Genomic DNA, 25900 nt, shown 5'->3' on the forward strand with positions numbered 1-25900 from the left:
CTCTAACTTTAGTGCTAGAGACGATTATTACAACAAAAAACCAACACACCAACCATGCTCTGGGACAGGAAAATAGGATACGAAACATACTGACAGAAAGAGGAAAAACGAAAGAGACAAATTCAAGCAGTGATATATAACTCCAACCATGTGATAACTGTTTTATTTTTTATTTTACTTCCTTGTGCATTTCAATAAATCTTTATTATTAAACCAATTATTTCTATTGTAATTCAGCCTAATTTTTAAATTCTTACATTAGCTTCCAGTGTGTTATAGAATTGACTTATCCGACACGCTCAAAATACAATCCAGGCAGGCCTCCTACTTCACTGGGAGCTCATCAGTAAATCATCCCAAGGTGAACATTAAAGTACAGAGAAGCAACATTTAACGCAGCAACGTCTGCACAGCTCTAAGACGGAACAACAAAAGGCTCCAGCGGCTAGAAATCTAAAAAAATAAAATAAAAATCTAATTCGCTCAGGCCCAAGACAATGGGCTTGGTTCTTTGCGACAGATTTGCATTGCTATTCTCCATCACTGATTTTATGAGCACATATATTTATATTCATATTTCATTAAATCGTAGTTAAATTAACTTTCATTTTCTGTTTCCATTTTTTTTCTTTTACTGTCATTTCCTTTTAAAATCCATTTGTAATATTGTTTTTACAGTCAACTGTATTTAATTTTACTTGAATTGTTTTATGTAGGTTTTTATTCCTTTTTGGCAAAAGTGTTTGTGCGGTGACGGATCCCATGAGCTTTAGTATTTAAATTATTCTATGTCTGCATAAAGCACTTTGTCACTGGGTAAGAAAAGTCCTTGACAAATAGACTAGCCTTATTATCATTATTTTTGTTATCATTATTATTATTATTGACAATAATAAGAGTAATAATTTTAACCACAGCAGAACAGTACCACTGTATCTAAAATGCTGGCAATTCAAATAGCTCCGTTCATCTCCTGCTTCCCATTCTTCCCAGCATGCACTGCACTGTGGCTGCACATACAGACCACATGGGACATCTGTGAGCATGGAGAAATTCCTGAGTTATGGTGTTTTCCCTTGAACTGACCACCCTCCTCCCCCACCTCACCCAAACCCGCCCCCAACCCTCCCCACCCAACGCCCCCCACCCCCAGTTTGCCACTCACGCTGACCCATACGATCCGCTGTGGAATCGCTGACCTCTTTGCCCCGGGGGCTCCCGACCGAGACGAAGCCAAACGTTTCTCCCCGAGAAAGAGTGGCCGCTTTAACGACGTCCTCTGCGGTCTGCGGGGGAGGGGCCGCTTGGAGACCTGCGGCGGATCATTGTCTGTTGGGGATCACCGCCAAGCGCCCACCATGGATGACATCATATGCTTTCAGCACACAAATCGATTTGGGACAGGTGCCACCGTGCTGCTCCCCCCCCCCCCAAACCCCCCCTGCCCAGCACCCCGAATCGCAGCAACTCCAGCTCACAGAGAGCGCACACAGAAAACTGGCTTTGCCGCAAGAGACAACACATAAGCTCCCGGTCGTTAAAAAAGGGAAAGACGTCATCTTAAAAATGATAATACTGACCGAAAAATGACCGTGTCACGTCAGCTTCCTGTTGAGAAGCAAACAACATTAATTAAAAGGGCGAGGTGCATCACGCAACGGCTCAGTGTCAAAACGGCAGTGAAAGAAAGCACACCTTCCTGACAAGTCAGCCAACCGGTTTGGAGATTTGTTTAACTAATGATACTGTGGAGCCCGTCCAGTGTGTATAATGACAGGGCGCCATGTGTTAAATGAGACTGTGCTCTAATAAGGAGGACGACGGGAATTATAGTGGCGGCTCTCTCACTGAGAAAGCTCTTCCGTCACCAAGTTCAGCATCACGCGAGTTGAGATGAGGCGGCCGCCGGAGCTGGGAGGAGACTGGATATCCCAAAGCAGGCAGATCGCGAGCTGGAGAAAGACGTCGGCGTCACGGACCGAGCTGCAGAGGCTTGCTCTGGACCTTCAGAAAGAGGCAGCCCTAGGGAGCCGCTGAGTTCAGGCAGCGGTCAGTGTTCTCCTTCTTCCTCCTCTTCCTCTCTCCTAGTTTGTTTTACGTCTGTGCTCTGCTGCTGGCGACCAGGGTTAGTGTGCGTTAGTGTGGCATTGAAGTCTAGCTATTCTCCTGGTCATTAGGACAGTGCTCTTGGATGGGGCCTTACTGTCCATACTAGTGCCTGTGAAGCTATACGAGCTCCCTGCACCATTCACAGGGAGAGGTCATGGGTCACGAGGTTGCCCTGCGACAATCCCGGTTTATAGAGAGCATGCTCGAGTATGCTTGTCAGTGCAGTATTAGCACACGCTAGGCCAGCAGTGGCCTGAAATGAGTAATCCGGGTAGGTCAGTGCGTGTTCGGCAGCCCTAGGGAGAAAATGGCTCTCTGACCATGGAGATGTGGCCTGGCCTGCAGCTAACAGTAGCTCTGCCCCACGCACTGCCCCGTTGCGGAGTTTTTGTGGTTACGGCTACGGCCATCCGCTAGCTGGACGTGGACAGCGCTGGGACGTCAGGACCTCAAAGCTCTCAACGTGACAGGGTCCTGCAAACTATGGGACACGTGCCATATCTGCTCCAGCAAAGCCATACAAACACATTCCAAATCCAAATACTCCCACTAAAACAGAAGGACAGGACATAATTCCATGCTTGGATCCCTGCGAGTCGGGGGTGGGAGGAGCGTCAGGTTCTCGTGAGATGTCACAAGCGGGAAGCAGACGAGCAGAGTCAAGTCAGGTAATACAAGCAAAGCCTTCAGCGAGTGAAAGGTTCAGTCTCTGCTGTTTGGGCTGGCGCCTGCAGCAATGTTCAGCAAACGTGTACAGCAATACAAGCGTAGGTGGAGGATTAACGGCTTTGCAAAAGTGGGTCTGCTCAGAGCTTTGACAGTAACAATAGCAGCAGCTTAAAGGTGTTTATAGAGTCACCAATTCCTAAACATCCAAAACTCGTGGCATATCTGCTAAATGCCTTGATCTTCACAGGACGTGCATAACAAGTTGGTCAACCTCTGAACTGCTGCCCGTGTCAGTTTGGACGTGGAGTTTCAGAATGACATGGAGCTCATCACCGTAACCACACAGCAAACAGCAAGAGCAGTGCCTGCAAGCTGAGCTGCAAGCCTGCTGATCAGAACTGTGCCACTCCACCCGGATCCCAGCAGAGAACTGGGCCACACTTCCCGACACAGGTACTAATGCCCTCTCTCGACCCGATCAGGATCCCGGGCTGAGTCGCACCACTTGCCGTTTTTTAGAAGGATGTCCGGACCAGCAACGAGAAAGGGCCCGGAGCCATGTGGCTTGCCCCGCTCAGAGCAGGCCAGCGTGGGCACAAAGAAGCCCGACGGCCCCCTGCGCGGAGAGACGGGTGGATCGGGACTATTTCCAGCCGCTTACCTCATCCTGGTGCAGGGCGAGGGTGCGCGAGATGTTATTACGGATATTGCTCATCCCTTTGCTCCTGCATCATTCTTTCATAGCCGCAGACTGAGGTCAGTGAAAGCTTTAAACGGATTAAACGGCACGCGAGCGCGCAGAGCTACACAGACACAAACTCACACCCACAGAACAAGTCCAGGGGAAGCAAGGGAGAATGACTAGGTGGTTTCCCTACAGTGGGTGCATAAGTAAGAGTAGTGGGGAAAAAAAACTAAACTAAACTGAAATCTGAAGTGTAAAGTGCAAGTATCTGCTCACTTACCATGTAGAGCACAAAACACAATATGTATCGTGTGGATTCTAACATATCAGGGAGCCCAGGTACTGCAAGTTTCCTATATAGAAGAATAAAAGTGATAGAAAGAGAGCGAGAGCGAGAGAGCGCAGCAGGTGAAGATGGGGCTACAGTAGTGCGATGGTGGAGTTCTGGGTGTGGTGGGCACGTCAGGGCGGTGGAAAGTTGGGGAGGTTTTTATGGGAAAAGCCACCTGCAGCTTGAAAAGTACAAACGTAGCCCTTCGCCTCCGGGCCATCCTCGCGCTGAACGCGCACCGCTCACACGTGTGGACACACCCAGTGTGGGGGAGACTGTCCGTCTCTTCCTCGGTCAGGGCGTCCCCGCCCGGGGACGACGACAGAAAGATGAGGAACGCGAGCAGAATCCTGGAAGTCTCGCGTGCAGAACAAACGAGATGTGCGCCACGTGTGCATGCCAGCTGTTGGAAAATGACTTTGAGAAAAGAACACAACCCATGTTGTGCCCATCTCAAGAACCAGCGGCCCACACTCACAAGGTCTCACTTATCAATCATATCCACGGGACAGTTTAAACCAAGAACTCCAAATTCCATGTGGAGACGATTTGGGGTGGGTAGAAAGTGCATATGTGCACATGCACACACAGATGCGTATGAGCATATGAAGACAGACAGATGCACACACACGGAGGTAAGAAATGAGCATATAATAAAAGACATACACCCACCCTCACCCACTCATGTTTGAAATGAGCATTTAAATACAGACAAGTGCACGCACGGACACACACACCCATACCCACACGAAATATACACCCACCCACTGATACTCACACGCACGCACGCACACGCACGCACACGCACGCACACACACACACACACAGCAGTTTGTGGACCCACAGTCAAACACCAGCAGATAACTGCTGCCTGCAGAGCCGCACCTTGCTCCTCAACTCAGGATATCCCTGAGCGGGGCCAAGAGGAGCGGGCTACTTACGGATTTGTCCGAGGGTTCGCTGGGTGGTAGGGAGCCTGGACAGAGGGTGGGTGAGCCAGCCGGACTGCAGAGCTCGGGGAAGGGGTTAGGGATGGCTGGCAAAGAGGAGGTCCGGTACTGCTGCTCCTGCAGCCTCCTGCAGAAGGAGAGAGGGAGAGAGAGAAAGGGGTTGCAATGCATCTCCAGCATAACACATATACTTCATTACACGATTGTGGCTGATGGTCCTGCAGAAACACGCTTCCTTCTACTGATGACGCCGCACAGCCTGCTCAACCTCGACAAAAACCAGCTTCTCCTGACAGCGTATTCATCTGCGCATGCGTTTACGCCACTGCATCAAACCCGCACGAGAAGTGTACAGTCGCATGTATGCGGGGGACACACTAAGGTGGTCCAAATAACGAGACCGCTTTCTGCGAGAGGTCCTTCAACGTATACCTGTTCCTCGCAATGCATACATGCCCTGCATGGCTTTCTCGGCAGGGGCACACCTTCCACCCTGTATGGAAAATAAAACGTTTTGGGGTTTGTTTGTTTTTGTATCAGTGAACACTGGATGATTTGCAGTGGAAAATTACATCAAGCAAAAACCAAATTCGTTTCCAGAAGGTGAAAAGAAGTCCACGTTCTAGCTAGCTTGTTCCAACAGCTATGCTCTTGGTGGGCTGAGGAGTAACTATGGCAATAGGTATTACATTTAAGAGTAACGGAAGAGTGACCACATTTCCTGTCAGTCACGCTGACCTGCTGATCATCAATGTGTAGAATTTGCAAGCATGCTGAAAATTGACAGGCTGTTGGAACATGACAATTTTAAATGAGGTACAGTCTACTGACATGGACTTTGGGATCAATCTGCTGTACTGCAAGTACTTTGGAAAGATAAGTCACTGGGACCAAAACTTTAAGATCTGTAGTGGGACCGATGGGAATTACGATGACGAGAAATGAACTGAACGTTCTATTGGTCAGCAGAGATACCGGCATATTGAACTGAAGTGATTATTGGGTGAGTGGACCCTCCATGGTATTGGCTGCCCATCTGGAGTTGGCCCTCCTAGCTCCCCCTGTTCTAGAAGCATCCTGGAACGTTACGCGTTCTTGAAACAACAAAACCACGCGTCAGAGCTGGACAAATTTACACGCCTGTGTGAGTGTGCAGTGGAACACTGTGCCTTGCTGAGAGAATGTTGCATTGTAATAATAACAATAGTAAACAAATTACATACAGCATGCGCAAATCACTGTCGCATAGTTACACAAGTGTGTGCACGTGCGCGAGCACACACAGACACAGAGTTCATGGGTGTGGCTGGCTATTATACACCTGTCTGAAACAAGCTTTGGCCCTGGTGCCATGTAGGGAGTTATGGGAGATCTCCTGAATTGGACATGTACACACGCTACCTGACCTGTAGCCCAACTCTATAGCAAAGCGCTTTTAAAGTCGTCACCCAGCCCAGGGTCCAGAGCACGATTTCCGAGGATGTGTTGGAACCATACTGGAACGCACACATCTGTACAAGCTATGCAGACAAGCCCCCCCCCCAAAAAAAGGGGGAGTCTGACACCTCATGTAACGTTTTCTTAAAATCACAGGAAGAAAAAGAAAAAGAAAACAAAACAACAACAACAAAAAAAACACACCCTGTCTTCCTGGCTTAACTGCAGCGAACATTCGACAACAACCTGTCAGACACATCTACAAAGCGCCTTGTGTACTTGTTCTGACCCGAGCGAGGAGTGAAACTGGACGCCCTTAAATGATTGTTGCCAGCAGCATCATCGAACAGGCCAGGCCAGCAGGTGCATGTGCACCGAGCTGTCGCTCACATCGGCCTGCGCAAACTGAGAGTCTTCCCCTGACTCACGGGCTTCTTAACACCGTGCGCTCTGAAAGATCAGGCGAGGGTGCACAGTTTCAAGCTGATGGTGCAGAGCATGCTTCCACAACCCTGCAGAGCCGGCCTGCCACGCTTGAGAGCACAAACAGAAGAAAGCCAGCGAACTGGTTAGTCCAACAGTCGTTCAGCTCGGTTCGATTAGATGCGCTCGTGTGTGTGTGTGTGTGTGTGTGTAAGACTGCTGTGGCCTGAGGGAAGAAGACTTATGTGAGCAATTATTTTGTCAATGCTGTTCTGGAAAGAACCATGAGACACAAAGGTGTTCACTTAATTGTGTGAGTATTCGCATTTGTGTGGTTTGTGTATATGTGTTTGTGCGTGCGCGCGTAAGCACATTTGTGTGGTCCGTGTATTTGTGTGTGTGCTTGTGTGTGTGTTACCTGACAGCGAGGATGTGCATGGGTTGGGAGCGGTGCAGCCTGTGGTGGGGTGAGGTTTGCTGGCCGAGGTTGGGGGCGTGCGTGGGGGCGTGCGTCTCACCAAGCCGGTGTAGCTGCCCGTTGTGCAGCAGCGGGGTTGACTCACACTGCACGCTGGAGTAGAGGTTCTCAAACGAAGAGTTCATATCATTGACCAGCGCCTCCAGATCCACATCATCTTCTGGTTGAGGTTGGGGGAGAGAGAGATACATGCACTATTAGTGGCATTATGACTGTGTGAGAGATCACTTGCAGAGAAACTGACATTCAATTTTATTTAAGAAATATGAAGAATAAATGAGAATTTAAAGTAGATTTAGAAAGAGTAACGACTACTACAATATGCAGTTGGGTGATACTGTAACGACATTCTCACCAAGATCTATTAATCACGTCAAGAGTATTTTACAGTTGTGTGTATGAGCTCTTATAAACACTGCACTTCCACCTTTCTCCAGGAGAGGTAGCCAAAGATTTAACCTTCTCATCCACTTGAAAACGGAAGCAGGACCATAGTCGTTTTCTCCATTATTCACCACAACGCACGCCCGTTTACTACACCCAACGCGGATACTCTATAGGTCGCAAATTAATAAGAAATCGCTGTCGAGTTAAACGGTAATCCTTTCACCTCGCACTTTCACCCATGAATTTATTAAAGGCCAGCAGGACAGCTAACAAACTACGTGGCATCAGACCGTACGTGGACCACACCAGGATGTTGTTTCCATGGCAGCAGGCAGAGGGTGCATACCCAACAGATCTTAAAACAGACTGCACTACATAACAGATAGGACATCAAATATGAGGAAACAAAAAATGTTAAAATGTCTTAAAAAACACATTTGTCCTGAAAACTAAGGTTCTTGTGGCCCAGTATATGGTCAGTAGTGCTCATTTATTTGTAGGTTCCATTATAATGCTTAAAAATCCCCTATAGCATCTGAAAAAGCACACAGTTACTGAGCAGGACAGTCTCAGGGCAGTCAGCGACCCATAGCTCCGCACATAATGAATCACTCTCTGAAGAACGGATATGAGGGATGTGAGCAGGCCATGAAGGGGACTACGGTTCCTGGAACACCGGGACACTCCACCCTTCTGGAAAACTTGTGATGTCACACAAACATATGACACGCTTCATTTTGATGACATACACAGGCAACAAGCCAAGGGCTTAGCAACTGCATCTGATGTAAGCAGACAACGGCTGATATCGCATTACCCATTAAAGCGTGTAAAAAGAAAACAGAACTATTTTCAAAGTATTAGGACAACACCTCCCCCCCTCCCCGACCCATATATGGGGGTGTGTTTACAGCACCCATGTATTTAATGGCAGTGCCACTCAGATTTGGCTAAATAAATATTTTTCCTTTAAAATCACTGCCAGTTACTAGCATACATGCAAATTTCCCAGAGAGCAATACTGCACTAGTCATAAATTCCAAAGCCTTCATATAACTATACCACAGCAAAGACAAGTACTGTGTGTTTAATGGAGTGCTGATAAATGTGATTTTCCCAGGGGGGAAAGAAGAGAACAGAGCAAAGAGGCTTTTTGGTAGTCTTACTTTGCTTTACATTTTTAAAGAACACCCTTTAATGCACTATGCTGGTGCTCTTGACTGAAAGTGCAGTGTCACTAGTTAGTGACCAGTCATGTGACCTGGCACGAGCTCAGAATAGGAAGTAGAATCGCCTCAATTACAGCAGAGGAGCAAAGTTACTGCTAAAGAAAACGACGGCTTCTCCATCTTCGATTGGGATCAGCGAGTGCTGGTAGGGCCAAGCATGTTTCGATGTGACTGCTGTGCATGCAGGGGAGCAGCGCTTCAGGAAGGGTCAAAAACCGTCTGGTGGGACCACAGGGTCCACTAATTATTCCAGCGCGGTCGTGCAGAGGATGGGGTCAGCTGCAGTACCCTCTGGCATCCGAGAAGTTTACGGCAGACTCAAACGATGGGGCCATCCAGTGCGTAAAAAACGAAGCCTTAGGGGATGTACTAGCAGCCATCAAACGGAACTGGACACTTTGACTGTCTCCAAGGCACGCAAGGGCGAGCAAGAAATCTGCGCACCGCACGGATGTAGATTGGAACAAGCCGACATACTGGCCCCAGCCAAGGCAAAACATGCAAAACGCATTCCATGAAAGCGTGAGGTGACACTCAGGCCAGAAGGCTTCGCCTTGAAGACCGATTGGCCAGTCTAACAGCCCGGGGCCAGCACGAGTTGTAGGCAGAGGCTGTCTACCCGCCGGCCCCGTGTCGAGGTTCACATCAGCATAAGCCGTAAGTGCAGAGGACAGCCAAATCGGATTGGACGCGGGTCCTCCATAAACAGTCCTCCGCTCTAAGGCACCAGCTGGAAAAGCTGCAGTCCACAGGGGCATTCAGGAATGGCTGGCGGCCTTGCAGGATCGAGCGGCGGCGACTCCTCGCGCAGGCGCCCTGACACAAAAAGGAAGCCCAAAGACTCCGAAGACTACACTCCTAGCGGGGCAGCGAGCAGAACTACCCGACAGCCTTGCAGATGTCTGTACGGATGTCAAGTTAATGAGAAATGTCAGGACTGAGGCTGAACAAACAAATTGTCTAAAAATAAAGACTTGAAACAGCATTGCTGTTCTGGATTGGAACATCCATCTTAGTAACTGGGCAGAAATCAACCCAATTACTGACTCTGCTATCTTTTACAGTTAGGTAACTACACTATGTGCTTGATTGCTTGTCTTTCCCAGTGCACAGAGAATCAGATTGGAGTAACTGGGCAGGCACCTCCAGCGGCTAATTTATTTAATTTTAGTTAATTTATACCTAAACAGGTTTATCAATTTTCTCTAGATTATATACTACATAGCTTTGACTTTACATTGGTGCAATTTGTTATATAAAAGCTGTAAGTTAATTGCACATTTCTTTCTTACTAGCCCTGCACGTTACATGACCAATGATCAGTGTACTGGAAATAAGCTTTGTTCATTGGCCAATGTACTGGAACACGAACACCAATAACAAAGGCCCTAAAATACGACCCTGAGGAACACAGCAAGGGTCTGGTACTTGATAGCACACCATTAACGTCAGCAGCCTGATAGGCAAGAGGAGGGTAATCCAGTCAGGATGCCCCAAGTCAAGTTTTTCCAAAAGGCATCTCCTCTGTAGATGACAGCTCTGACTAGCTTCAGCCACACATCATCTACACATCCGTGCAAGATCCGATTTAGTAAACAACAACAACAACAACAAAACCACAAAGGTATATATTAGCAACGCTACATATGCTGCCACGTACTAGGAGGTGTAGTCCGAGTGAGTGGTTTACAGTGATTACTGGGGGAAAATGGTTTTATATTATACAGAGAAAGACCATTTTTTCCGCCTTTCAAGAAATGTTTGTACCGCATTCAGCACCAGGGCTCTGCTGGTCACAGAGCCAAGCTGGTCACGGGGCCGGAGGACGTGGGGGCGCCCGCCACGGCTTGGGGAGAGGCAGGTTCCACCCCAAAACAAGGGGCAAGCAAACGAGAGAGAGAGAGAGAGTCCACGCTGTTTTCATCCAGACCCACAGTACTGCACTTCACAGTGGGGCTCCAGTGTACTGTACATAATGTAAACAGAATTATGTAATAATGTAAACAATGTAAACAATTGGACAATTGGGGGGGGAGGGCGGCAGCAACAAAGAAACTGAAACGGTAAATCAAATGAGGTGGAAACATCAAAGCCCAATTAGGATTACACTGACAAAGGGTTTCTGCAAACACTCAGTTCATCACCACCCTTCATATACATCCTCCATCTTGAAATTCGGCCTGGCCGCCGACCAAAAGCGTCCCTTTGATGTGTGGAATATGCTGGATCCCGATGATCCGCAAGCCGAGTTGGATCAGACGAACACAGAGAGCCACAGATAAAGGAATGGAATAACTCCAGGCCGGAGGACCAGGCAGAATAAAAGAGCAAAGGACAGGGCTAGATTTAGGAAAAGGCAGCTGGGTGCATTGTCTGCTCAGGTTCGACCGGCAGAACTGGACTAGGACTCTGTATATCAGAACATCCAGGAAACATTCTTGGAAACTCATATCCAGTTTCTGCTTTTGGAATTTCCTATTCGCTAGTAGTTTATTCAACAGTTAACGCAGCTGCTGAATAAATGTTTGACTTGCGCCTCACTCCTAAGTAAATGGAGGGTGGAAAACGACCTGGAATTGCAATCTTCTACGGCACGTATTAACAATCAGCGATCACTAAACCCAGGAATCGGAGATCTGGAGTTGAAATGATCCAAATCATCCTCTGGGGAAAACCTCAGCATTTCCTCCCATTGCCCATTGTGCTCCGCGCAGGATTCCTAATTTTCTGGTCTTGTGGGCTCTGCTCTGTGGGGAACTCCATTATTTGCTGATCTACCCTTGTGGACTTTGGCCAGGCAGCGATCATCTGCCTGAATGGTCACCGCAGGAGACAGATTTAAAAAGGTCAGCATACCCTGGTAAACGCAGGCAATCTGCACTGGACTGAGTGCCAGAAACCAAAGTGCCAGTAGTGATTCTTGGCTAGGGCTTTAAACCGGTCCAAACCAGAGTGTTGCATTCGGTGAGGGCAACATCTGGGCTGTTTTTAAGCAAGTGGAGTCTGACAGAAATTACAGACGACTGCAAAGCAAGCTAGGTGGTGTAAAGACATAATATAAATAGGCTAATTACAGATGTGTAGATCAAAATGTGTCATAAATTTCATCCTGAAATTTCATAGATTGTTCAGAAAAACACAAATAATGAAATTTGGGAAGATCACCCATGAACTCTGACTTTGTTGTTTCAGCATACAAAATAATACACGAACAAGAGCCACTTACAGATTCAAGCAGGCTAAAGACTAAATATTTCCGAAGTCACTGTCATGTAGGGGACAATCAAGCACTTATTTGTGCTCTTTTCCTTCAGTAAATATCAAGAGCTCAGCAAATACACTGTACCTTTCTGCTCCACTTATTGCAGTGATTACACCACCATTTCTTAAAAAAAGAGAAAGAAAAGCACTTGCACAGTGCACCCCATGCTGAACACACACACACACACACACACACACACACACGCTGATGAAGTAATGCTGTGCTTAAATCTCATGCTCCGATTATCATGGCCTGGAATGTTATTTTGTGTGGCACTGTTAGACTGGGGTCTTAATGAGTGCGGCACCCTGTGTCTTTACAAATGAAGTATTTGAACTGCCAATTGGTTGGACTTAATAAGCAAGTTCCAAACTACAAAAAAAAGGCACACACACACGCGCACACACACACACACACACACACACACACAGCTAGTGAGTGATCTGCGTTGACTGGCATGATCATACACTCTCCAAAAGTCTGACATTCTGCCGGTGGAATTGGAATTGTGCCCATTTTCATGAACAGCTCATGAACATCTACAGAACCAATGAATAGCACTAACCTTGGTGGTTGGGAGAGTTCCGATTGGCTGTTGGCTGGAAACTTGACCCAATTAGATCTGCTGGTCTGTGACTAGGAGTTCGGTCTACTTTATCCTGCTGATAGAAAAAGCCAAAAGAGGACAGCAATTATTTGATCATTTCACCTCAAGATTTCAGCAGTGTGTTGAGCATTATATCTAAAGGTTAAACAGCTGTAAGGAAGTGTATGCGCGCACACACGCACACACACACCCCCGCACTAAATTGACCTATTTTATATCTTTGGAATTTTTGGATGTCAACATATCCCTGCAGGCAATTTTCCATAAGCTTCTCCTTGCCCAATACCAGACACTTGGGGTGGGGGGGGGGGGTGGGGGGGTGGGGGGGGAGAGTAAATACTTTTTATATGCTCTTATTAAATCTTGATTATTTTAAACAGACTCTCAATGGTGAGCATGCACAGGCACGAGTGACTGCACGTGCAGGACGTGCAGTTATTATTCATCAACTTTTCCTTCTCCACCTCCTCTCGTCCTGATGAGTGCCTGATCTCCAGTCTAACCTCCAGCCCAGCCACCCCGTCCTCTGCTGGGCCGAGGCTGCGATGTACTGGCTACATCGGAGAGCTAGGGGTTGTGTGGTCGGGGCAGGACTCCCTCCCTCGTGACTTAAGCTGGCCCTGGGGCGAGGTGCGTTTCTCAGGGGTGCAGGATACAGAAAGTGCTGGCTGCTGATGTGCAGCCCCTCCGCTGCATGGGCAGGGTGATCGCTGGCACGCATCCCCGAGTCCAGGCACCAGAGTTCTGTCCGCTGCAGGCAAACAAGCAGCGAAGGGACGCTTGATTCGAGCTGCCTGGCTTCGCTGCGCAGCAAGGGGAGAACATTCTGGCTCTCGGCCGCGTTACAAAGGCCGGGGCGGCTGAGAACTGTGGGATATCTTGGGCAGTCGCAGCGGGTGCCAGGGACAGAACGTCCTGCGGCTCCCCCCAGCAGCTGCCCCACCCTCGGCCGGCCGCCGACCGCAGAGACGCTGTCTGATGTGGGCTCAACAGCAGCGCCAAGGAAGTCGGGGATTAAAGCGCTTCCATTTCTGAGCCCAGATCGGAGTTTTTTGGGCGCCATGCCCGTGTAGATGCAGAGTGGCTGGGTTCTTAAATAATGCCAAGTGAGGGAGGCGACATGGTCTGAGGAGAGCAACAACAAATCTGTTGATCTGTCTGGAGGACCAGAACGGACACGGCTTCCTGGAACCACCAGATTTATGTCATCGTTTATGCCATTATCATACGCGAATGTCCTCAGCGCTGCAGCTGCGGCCAGGTCGTTGAGGCAGAAACATCTGGGCGGTTTGGCCAAAAACCGTTCGGTTGTAATGGCCTCAATCCTTCCAAGGCGTCAGGTTCAGAACACCAGGCTTCTTCCTCATGCTCGTCCTCAATATTTCCTACTCTTATAAAAGTCTGGTCCAACGCTAGAACACTCTAGGAAAGCTTTTGACGTAGAAACTTCAAATGCATTGGATTCTGTCTCTGCCCAGGTCTGCAGTCAGTCCAGTAACGCATTCATACAAGCACCACCATGGGGGAAAAAATAACATTGTAATATGCGGTGGAGAGACTTGCACAGAAATACAAAGTTATAGTCAGTATCAGGACCAGTCATTAAGCAGAGACAAGGTAAGATCACATCCAAAAAAAAAGTTTCAGTTTGGGTTTCTTTGGCTGACTGCATACCTTATAAGAGAACTTTCAGACCACTCCGACTCAAGTTGGCGTCAGTGATGTGTGACGGATCATTGACCTCCGTTTCTTAGATCCTGGGCACACATGTACAGTTTGTACACTGCTTGCACCAAATAATCCCCATTGATACAACAAGAGATATGGAGCCCAGGAAAACCACCTTTCTTTTATAACCTTTCTGCCTACTCTAAGGAGGTAAACCCTGTAACTTCAAAATACCATCAGGTATAAATTCTACATTAATCTAATATTTTGGCATACATAGATTAAAGGTACTTTTGGTTTAAACTGGAAAATTTTTTTATTAGGAAAGTCCAGGAATGTGATCTGGCCCAGGACTAAATTTTGTTTAATAAATGTGGGTGTTGTGTGGGATATACACTCCCAACAACAAAAAAAAGATAGCAGCTTTTTGTCTGTAAAACATGCCCATTCCATTTTTAATGGGAGAGCTGTATTTCTAACAGATCAGTAACAAACCCAGTTCTAAAGAGTTTGGTCACCTGCATACGAAGCAATACCAATTACTGCTATAAAGCTAACGAACCAGACGATTTGAAGAAATCAGGTTTGAGAGGTTGACCAATGGTCATACAGGAGAATTCCAGACATGCACTTTAGAAGCCAGGACCTGTTTGTCTGGTTGAGCTCAAGAACATATGGATGAATGAAGGAAACGCAGACTGTGGCGCAGGTATGCGAAAAAATTCTACACACTGCTTTAAACGTCAGCCGTGTGAAGTCGGGCTTATGCCCCAGCACACGGGTCCTTATGTACCCCCTCCCGCAGCTCACAAGGGTTACAATTTGGCCCGGTTTTCAAAAGGTCAAAAAAGGGCAAACTACTGTGCATTCCAGAGGAGGAATGACAGTGCTAAAGAGTGTGTGTGCATATGTCTGCGTGCGTGCATGCGCGTTGAGTGTGCGTGCGTGCATGCGTGCATGCATGCGCACGCAAGTGCGGGTCGGGGTGTTTTGCGCACTTTACTCTCTGTCACACCTGCCCCCCAACCCCCTTTTAACACGGTAAAAAGAGAAACTTGTAGGAAAAGGACAGTTCCTCCAGATTTGGAGGTAAAAATAACTAATTTTGCAGAAGTTGCTATAATAGGGTGCCGTGAACTTTTTATCACCAATATTTTAGACGCTGTACTTGGTGAAGGGAAGAGTTGAGTCAGATGGTGCAGTGCAGGTCTTTTGACCCTGCTTGTTTTAAATCAAGCACAGAGAGGGTTTTTGTCAGCCACACTTTAAGTGAACAGTGCTTCTATTTCAATTCGACCCAGACCAAACCGTTTCCTCTGGATCGCAAAATAAAAGAGCCAGATCCTGAATCAGCCGCTTCCAAGAAATACCAACGAGAAGAAGTTGGATTTCCAGGAACACGAACTGCGAGCTGCCAACAATCCGCTTGATTCACTGTGAAAACATCTCCAAAACTTGAGGCGAGGATTTTTTACGACCCTTGAGGCTGGTGGCGTGTCTGGTGAGCAGAGCTTTTAGCGATCAGGGCTGGGCCGGGGAGAGACGGGGGTATGGCGGAGCTAAAGGCAAAGCTGCGTTTCGGGGCAGATCCCCATGTGCTGCCAAACGTGCCGATGCCCGAGCCAGCCGGGATGCACGCTTGCTTAGGCAGGGGGTGAGAGGAGATTTAGAGGAGATCAGTCTAACTTCAAATTGAACAGGCTTTCCTCATTACTCACGTCCCCAATAACAGAACGGTCCACATATTGATAAAATTAAGTATTCACACATGTGCTGTCATATGACACAGAGTTCTTAACTAATTACAGGCATGAAAACCGGAGGGGAGTCAAAAAGGTGACAAGTTCAGCAAACAGAATCCACTGTAGTCCAAAAACATCCTCATCAGTCAGAATATTAATGATTGTAATATGAAAAGTAAACATTGTGGTGCACATGAGATTAAACTACAGGGAAGAGAAAAGCATGCAGGTCAGGCAGTAAAGTTTTATTAACTGTAAATAAGGCAGGGGGACAGTCTCTAGGATCTGCTCAGTTAGTCATACACTACAGCTAATAAACACACTGAAAAGCCTGCTTTCACTGACCCAAAAGATGAAGGAAGACGACAACTTTTGGCTTTAATTAGGTCTTTGTGTGTATAGGAACATTTTCAAACATCTGTCAGCTCTTTAGTTACCAAAGTTCTGAATAAAGAACAAAGCTGTGGTTGGATTCATGCTCAAAGTTTCCATTCCACCTTAAAAGCCTGTTAATCACTTTCAAAAATATTTTTGGTGGTAAAAAATGTAATATTTTAATTTTAACTTATTTTTCTATCAAGTGCAGCCTACATGAGATCAAGTAATTTGCTTTGTAGTCCTCAAATAAACCACTTTAATGTTCCATAGAGTGGGTACCCAGATTTAGTACTGAATCTCTGCAACATCCAGGCCCCTAGGTGTCAGTATAATGGCTGCTTCAAAAAGTGAAGAATTAATGAAGAGATAATGAAATTAGAATAACTGGAAAACGTACTTATTGTTCCTTTATTCACCTCTTACCCTTATTATATGCTCCACTATTTAAGGCCGTAATCAGAATTTAATCGAGTGTTGAATGTTTCCCCTCAGAGTCAAAGACTGAATAACCATCTTAACCCTCAATGAGGCAGAGAGGTTCATAAAAGATGGATCTGGGCTATGCCAGACCAAAGCCCAATATTGGACCCAAGCCCTGATTTCACAAATGTTAGTAGTTACATAATCTCCCTGAGCCTATATCCTCATTTAATGCAACATAATCTCACTACGCCATTTTAGCACTGCATGCCTTGTACTGAGCCCATGATTTGCTTCATTCTTCAGTTCTTCAAAGGCTACAATTGGGGTGGGGGTGGTGTTGGAGTGAGGGTGGGCGGGTGGGGAGATTATCACACTGAGTGTCCATGCCCTTTGTGCATAACAACACCCCGATGGGCTCTTGGCCAAAGGCTGTAGTTAAATAAATAAAGGAACTCTTCACCATACGGCTCTTGCCATTGTAAAGCCGCCGACTGATACCCCTGTGGGTCTGAACCACTGCACGTGGACGCAGGCACCGGCTATAGAGAGTCCATCAAAACATGATGGCTAAACCTTTGTTTCCATGCTCTTGCGTCATGTTGCGCTATGTGAATCCGATGCCGTCAGCACCAAGGAATGCACATCCATGCCACAGCCATTCATCGGGCCTTCATAGTCATTCAAGCCCGGACCCTAAATCTACTGCTTGTGACAGGTACATACAAAAACAAGGATGAGCAGACTCTTGCTTGCTCACTCTCTCTCTTTCTCTCTCTCTCTCTCCCTCCCTCCCAATCACTCTACTGCACTGCTTTTAGCTTAATCGAAAGCTATCTGATCTGTCTCCATAGCTCTTGCCAGACTTGGTACCAGGCTCTAAATAGCTGACCTCGGTTGAGTTGTACCCCCCAGTCACATTCTGGAGGTATTTACCTTTTCACTCGCAGGTCTTGGATCGATTAAGGGATCGATGTGGGGTGATCTTACAGCAGGTGGCATATTCCATAAGAATACCAAGCAAAATCTTTTGTGATTTTTTTAAAAGTGAAGCTTGGAAGAATGTTAACATTCTCAAAAACAAAACAATTCTCCTGTTTAAAGTGTGGCCCCTTTATTTAATTTGGGAATAGGCAGTAAATGTTGCCTAAAATCTTTAGGTTTGGAATATATTAAAGTTAATAAAAGGTGATTAAAAACATTTTTAAAAAAGAGCTGTCAGTACTTGTAGGGTTTTTAAAGCCCCCATCTTACATCCTTCTGAACTGTTATGAATCATTTTGAACTTGTTCTCCTTTTTCAAAAAGGAGACCTACAAAAATTTACTGCAAGGATAAGTAACTTAAATTGCTTTTCATTGTTATTCCTGTGTTCAAAACCTGGATAAAACTCCAAAAGAATAGCTATGGTAAGATATTTCCTAATGTCTGTGCCATGATTTCTAGTGTGATGCAGTGTGGTCACTGTAGTTTTGCATTCACCCTATTAGTTAGCTATGCATTGGTATGCATTTAAGTATTTAAAGCATTTGTTGATGGAATCTAACAACTGTCCTTCAACTTCCACTATGAAGCTTATTTGAGAAGTTTTCTGTTCTTTTATAGTTATTCTTTGCCGCAACAGACCATATGCTAGAGATGTCATCAATAAAGATTTTATGAAAAAACAAATGAGAGAAAATCTCTACTTTCAGACCAGTTGATTGATTAATTTTGCTGGTCTCAACCAGAAAACAAATTGTTCTCCATTATGGGAAGAACATAACCAGTGAAAGGGATACAAATATTTTTATACTCATATAATAATCTTTCAAATTTAAGTGACCAAAATAAAACTTACCTGATATTTTGGGTGATGATGGAAATAATCTGGACATTCAGCTACAGCCATTTTCTCAGATTTTTACCTCCAAAATATCACATTCAAAGGTGCAGAAAGAACCTGCAAAAGAAATACAGAAATACGTTATTAAAAAAATACATCTATTAGTTGAGTCTAAACAAAGGGAAAAAAACCCTCTCTCTTAGACTCAACTAAGTGGTGACCAATATTGCGCAGAGCGCCTCTTAACCCAAATAGCTCCACAGGGTCAATAAACAACAGGAAAGGGAGAAGAGATGAGTGTCACCCGGTTGCCATGAATTAAGGATTAGACAACCGAACAAGCCTAGAGTGACCTGACTCTTCCCAGAGGGCCCTCTGCCATTCTGAGCTTAATAATACACACGTTCAAGAGTTACAATCACAATACACAAAACCAGCCTTTAAGTATTTGGACATGGACATATTTTGTCTCTCTTTTGCTGGATTTAAAATTCAATGGTGGCTATATAGTTCAAGTGCAGAATGTTTTTTAAGTGTAACCCTTAAGTTTAAGGGTTCTACGTTCATACTGGGTGAACTGTGAAGGAACTATAAAGGCCACAACCATTTCACCAAAAGCTACCTGGACAATTGGTGCATCTATTTGTGTGCTTTATTGGCAAGTCCATGTACGATAGGGCTAACACAAGATCTAGGGTTTATTCTAGACGGAGCATCCGTATGTGCTTTTTGCTGTTGTCTTTTACATGCAACACCAGAGACAATGTTATGAGCCAAGGCCAAAAAGCCCCCCTGAAACATCAGATATGCAGCTACATTAGTCAAAATCAGCTGTTTGGCATATTGTTAAGCAGCTATAAAAAAATGGTAAGCTTAATAATTGCAAATGAGCTGGTAAAATACATCCAGACCAGAGAGTGGGATGAAAATGATACAAAACTCCTTTTAAACTTCTGAAGTCCATGCAGGTTTAGGCACAGATGTGTCAGAGTCTGCCATAATACAAATACACCAGCCTCATCCAGACCACCGTTCTGCCCCCAAAAGTCGCTGAACTGAACTTCACCTTTTACAAATCATAAAGATAAAGCAACAGTAGCTTTTACAGTTTTGCCACAAAGTGTAATGTTCTTCACTCATCATGCCAATCAACCAAGCTGAAACCAAAATCAGTCAAAATGGAGAGCAACATCCCCTAAAATAAACAGGACCAGAAAATTGTAGAGCATCACCTGGATACGTCAAGTGTTTGCTGATGTCTCTTGTCTTCAGCGAGTGAATGACCAAAAATGATTATAACCATATATGTGCTGTTTGTTATGTTAATCTTCACAACAACAACAACAACACATTATTAAAAACAAGTGCATTACTAAAAATGAGAGCAAACTATAGTTTTTCCTGGAACAGCCTCATACTACAGCAGCTACTAAGTGGTATTGTTATACACAAATGACATATCTTTGTTATTGCTCTCTTACATAAAGTTAAGAGTTCAGTGTTAGTATTTACCTGTTCATCTGGACAAATGTACTGTTATGATCAAAGTAATGAACATGCTAGCGAAAAGTTTCTTACAGTATTTTCATAGTTATTTACTGTATATTAGTATTTTTACATAGAATTCTAGCAGACATTATCAAACTACATAATATTACAAACTTGTTTGGATGCTTTATCTATGAGCTCTGCAGCAAAACACAGAACTCAGAGAAACTTAGCAAGGTGCTTAATTTGAAATCCTTAACACGTCAAGTCTCTCAAACTGCTAACATTTAAAAAGTACCTTAGTAAGACAACAAAAGATGTAAAGGAAAAGAGGTCAGATACCAAGGTCATTCTTTCCCAAGTCTAACTGTGCTGTGAACATCCTTTGGTTATCCTTGCAGAACTGTTAGAGCTTAATAACTAAAACATGAACAGCCACTGATCAACGTTGGTTATTGCTGTGGATTATTTCCAGACTATTATAAGAGTACCGAAGGTTCGACGGGCCCTGGATGTGGGCTCTGTAATTCCGAAACGCGCGGCTGGATCTGGTTTCACAGCAGACAGTGCCTCTCCACTTGTTGACAAAAGAGAAAGCTGCCCTGGGGAACGATGTCGCGGCCGCAAATCACGCGCCCTTCCCGTGGACCGCGGTAGGGAGACAGCGTCTCTTTTGTTAGCAAGTATCTGCCGTAAAATTTATTGGGCGGGGGGGTTGTTGGGGGTTCACAAAGCAGTAGGACAGCATTTTTATTAAGTGCTTCCTCTGCACTCAGGTGCAGTGTTTGAGCATGCTCAGTGGTGCTGTACACACTGGCTCAAAGGCTCGGTGCCTGTGGTTCAGTGACCATGGAGAGGATATCTGGTCTTACTGTTGAAAGGCCTTAGCAATGTACGAACACACACACACAGACACACACAGACACACACACAGTATTAACAGGGGTCACAATTTAATACATTCCAATGCATCACAATATCTGGATCACACATTGAAATAAGTGTGGCAATGGTTATACACAGTTTTAAACAAACAAGGAAATGACATCTCTCATCTCAATAATCAACCTCTATCCAATTCACCCAGCACTCTAATGACTGAAGAGCTCTCTACCCATGTTCAGAACACCACCTAGCCTATATGAGGATGCCTGAATTCATCTCCATCTTCAGCACTACTGTCCAGCATTTAAAAAAAACAAAAACAAACAAACAACCCCCCCCCCCCCCAAAAAAAAACACGAGTCAGTAAGTTCAGGTACAAGTTTAACAGACCAATAAAAACTAAGAAAAAGTTAGTTATTTTCACTCCCCAACAGGACTCTGTTACAACTTGTGCAGTATGGCGCAATATAGCCTAATCAAAAGAGATTTCAGAAGACTCAGAAGTTAATAAGAAGGAGTTATAAAAAGGCTTCTAAAAAGACCTGGGCCTCCATCAGTTCAGTCAGGCAGGCAGTTGAGAAAATTGAAGCCAATCAGTGCGATTTTCCTCTTTATAGGAATTTATATAGAGAGATTTGCTCTCCGCCACCCCCCAAGACTTAGCAGGTTACAAAGATCAGAGGACATGCATGCCATAGACTGGGGTGCAAAAGACCTTGATGATCACAGTTTAATAAAATCTGTGTTTGGGAGTCTGAACTCTGAACACGAATGGATTTCAGTGAGAGGTTACCACAGAAGAAACCAATTTCCAAAAACTGATGCTCATGTTGCTGGACCTCGTATGGGTTCCACATTAATGCTGGAGAACGTTTCTGATGAGACAGCCAGCATTTTTAGCAAATATATATAGTGTTATGTATAGAAATGCTGCAAATAAAACATGGCATACCACCAAACACATTAGGCTTATCCCAGCTGTGACGACTGACTGAGTAAGTGTAGTGGCGTAATCGTGCTGCTTGGCTCCATAAAGCTGTTCACCACCCATCGTGATAACGATCCAAAACACGGAAGCAAATCCAAAACAGAGAACAGATTTGGTATTTTAGAATGGCCAAGTCAGAATCCTCACTTTGATCCCACTGAAAAGCCGTGGCTCCACCCGAACTTGTCTGCTTAAACAAGTTGAGCCACAGCTATACACAAGACAACACAGTGTTCTACAGAGGAATTTTCCAAAACTCTGCCTAACTGCTGAGCAGGACAGAACCCATCTGTTTAAAGTTATTGCCCAAACTGAAAGTTGCACTAGTCACTAAATGTAAATGGTTCACATACCTTTTCAATCTGGACTAGTTTGAACAGCATTTACTTGCTTAAAGCAACTGTAATTTCTAAAGTCCAATTTGTCAATATATACACATTTTCTTGCCACTGAATAAAAACTAACAATGCACCATCAAAGACCCTGCTCAGCCAAGCCCAGCCCTCCAATGCACCATCAAAGACCCTTCACCTACCCGTGTCTGAGTATCTCAGTATTGGCACTGTTTAAAGTATGTCTCAATATAACCCTCAGTTTAGTTATACTTAAAAAGTTTGGATTCATTTAAAGTTAGAAGGCAAAAAAGCTAGACATGAATGCAACAGCAATGTTCTTTTTTTTACTCCCTTAAATTACTGTGTTAATAAAGTGTGCGTCAGTGGTGTTATATGGGTTCCCTAGGTTGACGGACCGCTTTCTAACACCAAGTTTTTTTTTTAATAAAAAACATGTTGACAAGCTGTTACTTGATTGATGTCGATGTTATCAACAGTTTTTTAAGACTCAGTGAGAACACAGACTTAAGCAACAAGGCAGAGCATGCATTTGTTTCAACATGCAAAGGTTCAGATAAAAGTCAGTGCTATTGCATTGATGATTTCTAGGAATCCTTGGCCAGCTTGCAAGCACAGCAGGATGGAACCTCCATGACTTATTGGTGAAATTAAAACAAAGGAGACGTGGGTGCCTCCCAATATATAGTAAAATATGCCAGGTTCATTGTGGTATTCTCTAATCACGACACATGATGAAATAGAAAAAAGAAAAAACTGAGGAAACCAGTATATATCCTTGTTTAGTGTTGCCCCTTAAAGCAGATGCATCCTTAGGAATCTAAAATATCTTTTTCAGGGCAAATCAAAGCAATCATCAACTATTTAGACCATTCTGGGGTGTGGGATGTGGGGTACCATTAGATCTATATCTGTATTACTTAACAGGAATCTTTGCTTATGCATTAATGGACAAATATGTAAGTTTAAAGAGGCAGTGCAGGAGAATGGTGGAGTAGATGTCATCAAGAGATACAGCAAGTAGATATGCAGTTAAAAAAAATGCAATAAAACCTTCCTCCCCCGTTCCAATATTTCGCAACGATATTTAGCAGCAGTTTCACTAAATACTGGTGACCTTTTTACATCTTCAAATGCACAAAAATAGTTACAAGAAACAAGTACCAACTTTTTCCGAGTACTGATGCAAAACGAAACCCTGAAGCAAAACTCAACAGATATGAAACACTGGGCACAGAGTACATCTCTGGACCTCGCGGGTTACCTTAAAGTCTTTGCACACATCCGTGTGAACTGCAGAGAACTGCAGTCATAACAATAGGTGGATCACTGGAGGTCAAACATATATTCTAAGCAGACTACTTTTGTGTGGTCCACTATGTGGAGCTGCTAAAAAGTAAATTAATAATAATATTATTATTATTATTATTATTATTAATAACAATAACAACCACCTCAAGGAGGAAATATATAGCCAAACATAGTCCTTAACAATGGTCATAAAATGTTTTAGATAAAATAGAGGTGATCTGATAAGATGCTATGGTATTTTACTTAACCCCCTCCTTAGTCGAGTTAACTTGGAATAGACTCTGAAACGTAGTCTTATTTGACTTTCCTTTTGGTTACCTTATAATGCATTTGGATACAATAAAGAATTTAGATGGGGACTGATTGGATCATACCAGTCAGGCACAAAATCACGGACACCGACACCCACACACCCAGCAGCCCCTATAACATTTGTCCAGTAAAGAGACTTCCTGTCTATCTGAAACTAGCATGCCCATGCTTACCTGTAAGAGTCATTTATAATGAACCATAATTTTCTGCACTCAACAGAACCTACCTCACATTTGCCCAAGTAAGGGCTATATTATTTGGTCAAAAGTATGTGGACACAGGAAAAACCATACCTAATTAAACTCACTGGACATCGTATCGCAAAACCGAGGGCAGTAATATAGTTGCCCATGGCTTCCCACTTCCCCCTTCGGGTTTATAACAGCCTTTACTCTTCTCGGTTTCCATAGTATTTTGGAATCTATCTATGGGAATTTTTTCCCCAGTCAGTCAACAGAACATTGATAGGGCGGGCACTAATGTTGGACAAAAAAAAAAAAAGCCTTGCTCACTCAACCCAAAACTGTTCGTTTGAGGTCAGGGCTCAGTGCAGACCACTGGATTTCCTCCATGCCAAATTTGTCAAACCATGTCTTTAAAAGCTCCTTGCTTTGTGCACACGGATACAGTCATGCTGGAAAAGGAAAGGGCCTTTCTAAAACTTGCCGCAAAGTTGGAAGCATATAATTATCTAAAATGTTTTTGTATCCTGTTGCATTAACAATAACCTTGACTGAAACTACGGGCCCTAGCCCAAACCAGATCATTATTTTCGTTTCACCAAACTGTACTTTCTACACCATTTATTCCAGAAGCCAAACCCAGATTTCTCCATCAGGCTGCTAGATAATGGAGCGCAATTCATCACTCCAGAGAACGTTTCCTCCGTTGGCACCACTTCCGCTGCTCTCTTAAGGAAAACCAGATCATGAATCTCCCAACACACAGTCCTTGTGCTACTGTTGCTTCCAGAAGCTCTTTGGAACTCTGCAGTGAGTGAAGCAACAAGCGGATAAGTTATTTTTTTCCCTCCCAGTGTGCTTCAGCACTCTGTGGCCATGTTCTCCTAGTTTGCATGGCTTTGTGGTCGAGCTGGTGTTGCTCTTACACACAAGTATTTCACAATAATAGCACCTGCAGCGGCTCAGGGCAAAAATTTTATTAAATGATGTGTGCCAAAAGGTGGCATCCCATGACAGTGCCACACAAATTCGGGAGCTGTTTTGCCTGGTCACCGTTTGTTTTTAGTGGCTGCATGGCTACATGCTTGAGTTTGTATATTTGTTTGCAACGGGTGTGGCTGAATCGTCTGTAGCCATATAGTGAAGGTTTCCTAATCAAATCAGAAACCTTCCTAGAACTGGCACACACATGACCATGCTTGACTGTCTCATTCTGGAAAAGGCAAATGAGTTTACTTCAAAAGAATCTTCCCATTTGCCTTTGATGATTACGCAGGTCTCAGTGCAGATCTAGAGATTAAAGCTGCTCTGCACATGAAGGGTCTCATGGGGACATTAGCATAACAGAATAGATCTGAGTGCTACTGGTAAACCACTCAGTGAGATTCAATATCAATATCATCACTACTAATTCGAGGCCAATTCCAGCAAGTATGTCACTCTGGGTTTGGATTAATGGCTTAAGCACTTGGTTAGCAAGCAACGAGTTGCTATTTGGAGCCCCAGCAGGGGGCTTGTAGGTGAATAGCAGCAACTGAGGATTTTCTCATTCTTTCTTTCTGGGTGAGAAAATCACCATTTCACTGGGCGGCAATCAGGGAAAAGATAACCTTAGGTCACATTTTTGTCTCATTTGTGGCATGTCCCATCCCATGATTCATTTAATTGCAATTCATTAATTTTAGGGTAATTCTCTTGTTTCATGTCTTTAAAATGCAGACATTACAGTTTCATCATCTAGAATTACAGCCTAATTGCGTTTTCTGCAGCTTGGTGAGGGCA

General features: G+C 44.7%; 1 protein-coding gene across 7 annotated transcripts in view; it reads right to left on the reverse strand.

Annotated features, from left to right (window-relative positions):
* The window catches only part of grb10b (growth factor receptor-bound protein 10b), a 52682-nt gene that overhangs the window by 17643 nt on the left and 9139 nt on the right, over positions 1-25900 (reverse strand). For 3 of the 7 annotated variants that reach the window (XM_027024768.3, XM_027024767.3, XM_081695728.1), the window contains exons 2-5: positions 18615-18716; positions 12526-12622; positions 7023-7242; positions 4736-4871 (exon numbers count right to left, since the gene is read on the reverse strand). In XM_027024768.3, the coding sequence (XP_026880569.2) occupies positions 4736-4871; positions 7023-7242; positions 12526-12622; positions 18615-18665 (504 nt within the window). In that variant the 5' untranslated portion in view covers positions 18666-18716. The remainder of the gene's footprint in view (positions 1-4735; positions 4872-7022; positions 7243-12525; positions 12623-18614; positions 18717-25900) is intronic. The other 4 variants (XM_081695726.1, XM_027024770.3, XM_081695727.1 and 1 more) reach the window with 3 other exon arrangements.

Source organism: Electrophorus electricus, chromosome 14, assembly GCF_041902795.1.
Source record: "Electrophorus electricus isolate QZ-2024a chromosome 14, ASM4190279v1, whole genome shotgun sequence".
Taxonomy (NCBI): Eukaryota; Metazoa; Chordata; class Actinopteri; order Gymnotiformes; family Gymnotidae; genus Electrophorus; species Electrophorus electricus.